Raw genomic sequence first — 8727 nt, 5'->3', positions numbered from 1 at the left:
TAAATCTCCAAGGCAGAGAAGTATCCCACCCATCCACTTCTTGCCGTGTGGCGCTACCCCGGCCCGTCCACTGCTCGCCGCGCGCCGCTCCGCCCTGATTTGGCTTCCTACCATTCTCGTACCCAGATCTCTCTCTTCTCTCTAAAATCGGATCTTGATCTGCTTGCTGGCCGGCTCGTGCACCACCACGGCGACGGCAGTGGCACAAGCGTTTCACGAGCAGCAACGGTGGGTGGCCTCGCGTTCCGCGACCGCGGCAGCCGGCGAGCGGAAGCGCAACGGGCAGCGGCGGCACCCGGTGCCCGGCGGCGAGCGCCACCGCGATGCACTTCGTACAGCGCTCGCGGCAGACGGTGCCCAATCTCGGACCACGCGCGCAAGCCGGCGACGAACGAGCCGACGGCGCTGCTCTTTCTCCTCAGTAATTGCCAGCTGCGAGGTGGGTTTTCGCAAAAAAAATTGCATGTCGATGGGTCGCCTCTCCGTTGTACATGCCGTGCCGTGTTTAGATCTTTACCTCATAATTTTTTAAAACAAAATCTTACTATTTAGAAGTACTAACTAAATAAAATCTATTTACAAAAACTTTTTGTACAGATAAGTTGTAAATCACAAAATGAATCTAATGAGCCTATTTAATTTATGATTAAATCATAATTAACAGATAGTTACTGTAGTATTACTGTTGCAAATTATGAAATAAGTAGGTTTATTTGATTCGTCTCGCAATTTACAGTCCATCCGTGTAAAATTTTTTATAAATATACTTCATTTAATACTTCATACATATATTCAAACATTTGATGTTTTTGGGGTAAAATTTGGGATCTAAACACACTAACAGTGGAAAACGTTCGCTCGGGCAGTGGGAAAAAAAAAGGGAAAAAACCTTATAGCAAGGTCTAGCATCGAGCCCACCTGTCAGTCGGAGGCAGGTAGCTCCCTCCCTTTCCCCGCGCTTGTGGATTCTGGCGCGAAACCTAGGGGGGGAGAGAGAGATGTGGCGGGGAGAGATTTTGTAAATCAATTGTTTATTAAAAAACTGAAGGAAACGAGAAGACCTTCCCGCCGCTTGCGCCCCTCCGGGCCCTCCCTCCCTCCCGTGGCGGCGGCGACTGTCCGGTCCGGCCGCCATGTCGACCTGCGGTTACCACTCCCCGCGGTTCTCCGAGGTAGCGCTCCGCGCCCCGCCCCGGCTCCCCACCCCTTCTGGGCCGAATGGTGGAGTGCTTGTAATTTCCCCCTTCGCGTGGATAGGGTAGAACAGGACGGGTACTTGGGAACGATTCAGTTTCTGACAACCATGCCGTATTGCTTCGAGTTTTTCAGGATATTGCTTGGCTTCCGCAATGGCTTCAGCCTTACCGGCCGCTGACGGTCGCCGAACACCGGACTCACAGTACAGGCGTTTCATCGCCTTCTTGTCAGGTGCGCTACTCTTATTTCTGCATTAACTGGGCGAGATTTGTCGATTCCGAGCTGTTATTTTGATTGCTGGAGTTCTTAAAAATCAAAGCAAAAGATCCTATTTAGTTAGCTTTTGTTTAGTATGCTTTGGGATATTGGTGGCTTCCGGCTGGCAGCCCTCTGTGCTGTCTCCAGGAAGTTCGTTCTTCTGTAAACAAGCGTGCTGCTAGCAATACTTCTGAACTCTGTAATTTCGTTACCAAGGTAATGAAATCAGGGCAAAGTCCCGGTTTGGAAAAAAAAGCAAAAGATCCTATTTGATTGGAAACGGCAATGGTGAAATCCAGTCTGAATATCGGTCGGTTGTGATCTGATGTCTGGGTCTCTTACTTGAATTGCAGAACTGTGTGTTTATTGGTGATCCTTCTCAGGAGCGTCAGAATGCCACGGTAAATGCTGCTGGTTACAGTGGGTTCATCTTGCGCTTGTCAGAAGATGAGGAGATGGCTGGAAGTACACCAATCAGCAGCAATGTACGATTAAGATGTCATTCCTCTTTATTTTGAGAAATTCATCCTTGACAGTGCTATTATAATAGTATACGAGCATTCAGTCCTGCGTAAATATCAAACTTGAGATAATAGTGTTTTGTTCCTTGAGTGCACCCTTTCTCAATCTATCTACCTATATCTGTTTCACAAGTTTGTGAAGGGAGAAGTAGAATTTAGTTTTTGGTTTTCCACTACATTTTTATCCTGCTGATGTTTGTTCAATCCAAAACATGCATGTAACTTTTAGTAGTTTGATGCCTATTGCTACTTTCGTGAAGTTGACTTCTAAGTTCCTTTTGATCACATACTGACTGATTGCTATTCACCTTGTTGGATTGCATATTTCTGAAGTTATTGAATAATAGCTAATGTGGATTGATGATAGATGAATTATGTACTTGCTGTCTACAGCACATATTAAATCTTTTTGTGTTGCAGTGTTATAACGTCTCAATTACTTCCCCTCTACAGGCACTACCTTTCTCTTTGCGCCTTTCTTCAGAAAGTGCTGCAGAACCCTCCCAAGCTGAAGCCAATGCTAATACTCAGATGCAAAACTCTGGTACGCTCAAAGGTTCATCAGAGGACCTTTTTGCAGATGGTCAAAAGCAAGAGGTCAATGCTGTGTCTCAGAATCAGTTTGAGGATAAAGATCCTCAAGATGATAGTCCGACAGAAGTCTTTAAAGTGACTAGCAAGGCAATCTGTAAGCCACTTGATGCAAACAGACATAAAAGACATGATGTCTCTAGAGGAAAGGTTGACATTCGGAAGCTCCGTAATGCTGATGTAAATGATGCGATTGAACTATCTATTGCTGCATCTGAGGCCATGGTTATCGCAGAGATGATACTTGATGATTCTCAGTCCGATAAATTGGCTGCAGCCGCCATAGAAGCTGCTCTACATGTAAAAGAAGCACGGAAACAATTTTACTTTGAGGAGGCAGAACATGCTTGTGGATCCTTAGGAAATGATCTTGACGAGACTGATTGGCTCGCAGAATTGGATGATGCTGAAATGGTTGGTGCATTTCAAGATATTGGCCTGTCTCTTGTTCATACGGTTTGTTCATCTCAAGACCAGAACACAGGTGTTTTGAAGCAACAAAACTCCCATCCTAATCATCCCCCATGTGATGCAGATGCACACATCTTAGCGAGTTGTTCATCTGAGGAGCAAAATAAAAGATGCAGTAGCCAAAATGCTGATAGTGATGACCATGTATCTGATTCTTTCCCAACCAATCGGTCAGCTGATGTGCTACCAAATGAACCAACTCCATGCTCAGATTCTGTAAAGCAAGCAGTTCTAGGTAAAACATTTTCATGCTCAAGAAATAAGAAAACTGACCTCAAGGAGTCATCTGAAAACAATGCTGAGGTAACTTTGTTACAAATCAGTTTTTTTTTTGGTTCCCATGTGGTATCAATGCAAAACATGACAATAAACTTATCAAGTGATGTATTTTTTTCATCTTCGCTTTCATATTCTCATTACAAACATACATTTATTTCAGGATGTTGGGAGAGTTTCTGCACAGATGAATATTGATACAAAGAAGCATGTAAAGGGTTTGTTCGAGGAAGAAACTAGCTTTATTTCTGAGTCAATTAGCATTGATGAGTGCTGTCCTACGTCTAGAGCATCATCAATGGAAAATGCAGCATCTTCAAGAGCATCTTTTTATTGCAGAACTGAATGTTCCCGTGAAGAAAATCATGGTGCTGAAACTGAAGAGGTGTGTTGTCAAGTAGTATGTTCGAGCTTGTCGCATGTGGATCCTCTATGTTCCATTGTTCCATGCAGCATATCTTGCGATGAAGGTCCCAGTGACCTGGCCCCTGTGTACAAACAGAGTGAAGGTCAAGAAGGTTCTGGTAACCAGGCTCATGTGTGCAAAAAGAGTGAAGGCAATGAAAGTCCTGCATGTCTGCCTCCTGAAAGAGAACTTGGTAAAGGAAAAGAGAAAGGATTTATGCATCCTAGGATGCAAGACCTGGATGGAGAGGCTGGTCCATCTTGCACGCCTTTAGTTAAATCATCACTTGAGCCTGATGTTCCATTCAGGCGAAGGATATATAGTTCACTGAGGCCTTTTAGCACAATATCACCTAAGTCAAACATATTGGGAAGTACTTCAAATTTTGATGCTCATTTGACAGTTTATCGGCAGGAGAGATTAACAACCGTTACTTTAAATAAAAATATACAGCAAGTGCAAGCTGCTAAACAATTCATAGAAAATAATGTCGAAACTGAAAGCTTGCAATATTTTTCTACGGTTAAGAAGCCATATCTTCAGGATGACAATGAAGATCAAATCAGAGAGCAACAGGTCTGTCGATCAGCAGTGAATTTGAATGCTGGTGAACAATGCCTTAAAAGAAAAAGAGTCCAATTTTCAGAAGTGAAACTTAGTAGCAGAAGAACCAAGAGCAATAGAAGGGTGCCAGCTAAATCCAGATTCAGTCGTGAGTTTTTGTTTTTTACAACCAGTTTCCCGTCTTTTAGTAGAGATATCCTGATATATCCTGAGAGTGATACCCAGAAAAACACTAGTTCCTTCTGGTAACCCTCACTTGTGAATCCTTGCAGGATCAGGTAGCAGAAGAGAAGAGACACTGGAGACCAAAGAGGGCATTGATAATAAAGAAGCCACATTTCAAGGAGTTGAGATTATGTTGACTGGATTTCCTAATCAGAAGGAAAAAGAAATTGAGTCTCTAATACGAAAATGTGAAGGCTATGTTCTTTCTAAGGTGCCACCCTTTTCACGTGATAAACGAATGAACATGAATGAGTTTCCAAGCTGGAAGCCTCCCATTGTACTTTCCCCTAAAAAGGTTTGCTATATATTTACCTTTCAGTTTTTTGGTGCCATCTATTTGTTATTATGTGTCGACAATATAGTCAGATGCATTTAAATTGTCCATTTATATGTGTACCATACTGCATTAATAGTTCCAGGCATTTGTTGCATCAGGTATCAACAGCTAAGTTCTTATATGGCTGTGCTATTGATGCCTGGATGTTGAATCCCAATTGGCTCTTCGATTCTCTTCAAGCTGGCATCCTGTTGCCACCTGGAAAGTAAGGCTAACTCTAGCATCACTATATGTTGTTAGATGCTACTGTATAGTAATTGTATGATGCCTATCTTATGAAAAATTATTGGATTTCTATTCATCTTTATTCATGACCATTCATTGTTCCATAGCTTTGCAGTATTCAAGGCAAACTTACAAATTATATATGGCCTCTATGATTTTTGCTGTCCTTTAATGTTTCTGTTTGGTACCTCAGGCTTACATGCTTCTTTTCTTTCCTTTTCTTTTGATTTCAAGCCAAACTATTCTAAGTGAAAGACATCATCATATTCAACAAGCCTGACCATTCTAACTTAATTTGGTTATGTCAACCATCATAGTCTACCTAGCAGTTATGTGACGGATCCAAAATGGTTTTCTAACACTGGCATAATTAAGCATTTGTTTAATTTTCATGCTGCAAGTATGAAAAATTTACACCCTATTTAAGTCCAGATGTTTTTAGGCCAGTATATTGGTCTAGATACTTTTAGGTCAGTATATACTGAAACTGCTTAATTCTTATTCTCAAACATAGTAATGGGACTTGGCTTTAAATGTTGCATGTGTTAAAACTTCTTTTGATATGGTATGAATCTTCATCCCTGATGCTCAACATTTGCTATTATATCCATTTGCTAGGTATTTAATTCGACAAAGGAATGCTCGGAAGCATAGTTCAGCATTTGGCCATTCACTCCAACCAAAATGCAGCACATTGATATTTGATGGAGTAGGATTCTTGATCCACGGCAAAATTAGATTCTGTTCAAAATTTTCCAACATTATAAAGGTATGTTTCATCCATAATAAAAACAACAAACCATTAGGTTTGAGGCCTGGCAGTCAAACGGTATCCCCATTGTGTGAAATGTGATATTTCTTATATTTCACTTCAGTTTTTGAGAGGAACCTAATTTCATTCCAGTGATCATTCGGGTGGTATAGCTTCTAATATCATTTATGTTACACAGCATGGAGGTGGGCAAGTTTTTGTATCTCTTCAGGGATTAGTTCAAAGCTTGAAGGAGGGAAGCACATCACATGGAATCATTCTTGTTGCAAGTGAAGCTGGTGCATCTCGTCATCTAAGCCATTGCGGCTTGGAACATGACATAAAGACAGCGGTTAGTTCAATGTTTAATGTACCACGTCCATTCTAGATACAAGAATTGAACCTAGAACAACTGTAGCTTGATGGTGTAGACCTAAATTTTTATATGTCTGCGTCCTATCTATACTATAAAGATCGAAAACAATTGAAAACATTTCTCACCTGGATTGGGTCCACCGTACCCCTCACCCTGGACCCGTTTGTCAGGATCGAGGGGACTGGGAGGGAGGGTAGACTCATAAAAATCGCATGTTCGAGAGTGTTTCTGCCAAAAAGCTATTTCTTTTCTCACCACACCTCCTTCTACCCACATATAGTACATGGCTCCCACATGGCACACCAAGAAACGGGACGAATCAGAAACCTGTACTTACGATTGTAGCCACCTCAAATATTAACGTGTCATTATAAAAAAAAAAGATAGTGCGTGAAGAACTAGGAGTCCTAACGTGTCATTATAAAATAAAGATAGTGCGCGTGAAGAACCAGCAGTCCTAGATGTTCCGCCGCAGAGGTGCTTCTATTTGTAGCGCATGCGAGCGGAAACCGTATCGCAGAAGGCAACAGCTAGCCAGGCTCCCGACGGGAAAAAACCGGCAGCTGCATGCTTGGGCAGCTCGGCCAAAAAGACCTCCAATGGCTCACGTATCGAGAAAAGAAAAGAAAGCAAGATTAGTATGTGCATCCAATGAAGAAAATTGCATTCCATAAATTATTACCCAAAATAAATTTTAGTTACATCATTGTGTCTCTCATGACGAGATTTTCAAAACAAAATTATCCTTGAATATAGAGCTTCATGAACACAACGTGGGGAGCAAGTCGTCGCTGTCTGGCCTGCCTGACTCTTCGACTTTGCCGGCGAGGCCATCGACGAATGGACCCGTGCCACGCCATTCGGCGATTCCTCAAGAGTATCTGGGGCTCTAATATTTGATCTGCGGTTTTAGCCCTTCATTCTTCTCTTAATTTATTTGCTATTTTCTTTTTGAGGAAGTGTAAAAATTTCATCTAATCCTGATAGTAGGCTGATACCTTTAATCATTATGTAACCCATGTTTTTATACGATAGGGGGCATGAGAAGCAAGAGAAGGAGATAAAGTTAGAGTTTGCATTGGTTAGTGTGAAACACGCCCAAGCCAGACAGCGATTGTATTGTCTAGATTGAGCTTAATATTTTAGCACTTGCTAACCTTTCTTCAATCGTGAGGAACAATCAGTTGGACAAATGAGGATCCGTAGACTGACTATTTTAAGCTTTGATCTATTTAATTGCATAGTTACTTTATCATCAAAGTCATTAGAGTTTGTTTAATTACGTGTGTGTCGCACGTGCGTCTATGCTAGTCTGTGTAGGTAGATGCAGAAATATAACTTGTTACAAACATTTTGACCAATTATATTAGTCATTCGCATAGTTGTTGACCTTTAGGAAGAAAAAAAAAATCAGTGGTCATCTGAAAGGCTTTAGGCTTGCTTTGATATTGCCAGGAAATCCAAGACAGTGCTTTTCTTATTTGAATAGTTTTATACACAATTTACCATTTTCATGCATCTGATCCCCATTTTTTCTTGCAGCCAGCAAGCTGGATCATAGGCAGTTTATTTTCAGGTAAACTGATCCCTTTGAAGAAAGATCGCTGTGCTTCATTCCGTCGAATCAAGATGCCATCCTTCCATCAACAGCATGTATATGACATGAGTCAAGAACTATGACTAGACTCAACATTGTGACAATTACACGGGCACATGGAATAGTTGTGACCAAGACACGGCTGGTGCGCACCTCATGTGACGATCTTCTGTTGACCGTGGAGTTTTTAACAGCGCCTTTTTATCACACTGAAGTTCCTCTGTTCTGTGTCAAGGCTGATTTCTACTGTTTTGTCACTTCAGAAATGAACAGAGCTGGAAAAAAGAGCATTCATCAATCATGACATCACGTGCTACTGCCCACATTACAGATGAGAAATGTTAACTACAGCTCAAGGCGAGCAGTGCGAAATATCCATCAGGCATGTAACTTGTCCATTCCGAGGCTTAAATTTCTGTAAAGCATGATATTTAGTAGTGGGTGTTCATGCCATACTAATTGGCAAGGATGCAAAATTGGTGGGGTCCATTCCAGAATCCGATACATGCTGTATGTTGTAACCTGTAAGTTTTCAGTACAGATGCCATAGAGAAGGTACTTCCTAGTTCTAGTTTTGACTTGAGAATGGCGAGTGTAAAGCCTTGCCTGTTATAGCTGTATGATGAGTGTTTCCTTTTAGCTGTAACATCAACTGTCTTGATCCAATGTCTGTAAATTGTAAGATGTGACCGACTGCTTCGCTTTACTTTCAGGCGTTAGCATGTTTTGCTTCGCAGTTTGTGATATGTGCAATAAAAGTTGAAGTCTTTCAGGAGTACTTCATGTCTTGGATAATGCACTGACTACAGGAAAGAACAGATATAAGAAGGATCATATCAATTTGCAATAAGGTCATGGTGAAAATACTCCGATTATATAACGCTAGTGGCACCAATTGAGGAGAAATTTACCCAACATCGGCTGAGATGGTT

At 41.6% G+C, this 8727-nt stretch overlaps 1 protein-coding gene across 8 annotated transcripts; it reads left to right on the top strand.

The window, feature by feature from the left end:
* Positions 1-8573, top strand: LOC120691464. 8 transcript variants are annotated; one of them, XR_005682246.1, is made up of 11 exons: positions 1-439; positions 1330-1428; positions 1809-1940; positions 2430-3341; positions 3478-4432; positions 4557-4804; positions 4945-5051; positions 5690-5840; positions 6022-6174; positions 6955-7279; positions 7741-7878. XR_005682246.1 is itself a non-coding variant. In XM_039974536.1 (10 exons), exons 1-10 carry the CDS (start codon positions 1134-1136, stop codon positions 7876-7878), a joined length of 2934 nt encoding a protein of 977 aa, XP_039830470.1. In that variant the 5' UTR covers positions 994-1133; the 3' UTR covers positions 7879-8573. The 8 variants fall into 8 exon arrangements, 1 of the variants encoding a protein (XP_039830470.1); XR_005682247.1 differs by having other exon boundaries at positions 22-439; positions 1839-1940; XR_005682244.1 differs by lacking the exon at positions 1-439 and adding an exon at positions 999-1172 and having other exon boundaries at positions 1839-1940.
* The last annotated feature ends 154 nt before the right edge of the window (positions 8574-8727 follow it).

The sequence above is a fragment of the Panicum virgatum genome, chromosome 9N (assembly GCF_016808335.1).
Source record: "Panicum virgatum strain AP13 chromosome 9N, P.virgatum_v5, whole genome shotgun sequence".
NCBI lineage: Eukaryota > Viridiplantae > Streptophyta > Magnoliopsida > Poales > Poaceae > Panicum > Panicum virgatum.
Note: the sequence above shows the minus strand (reverse complement) of the source record. Positions and strands in the feature narration are given on the sequence as shown.

What these genes read in the sequence shown, in the direction of transcription:
- LOC120691464 (XM_039974536.1), top strand. Translation starts at nt 1,134, where the DNA reads ATGTCGACCTGCGGTTACCACTCCCCGCGGTTCTCCGAG. An exon ending in GTACACCAATCAGCAGCAAT is followed by an intron (nt 1,941 to 2,429) that starts GTACGATTAAGA and finishes TCCCCTCTACAG; the next exon opens with GCACTACCTTTCTCTTTGCG. An exon ending in ATCCTGTTGCCACCTGGAAA is followed by an intron (nt 5,052 to 5,689) that starts GTAAGGCTAACT and finishes TCCATTTGCTAG; the next exon opens with GTATTTAATTCGACAAAGGA.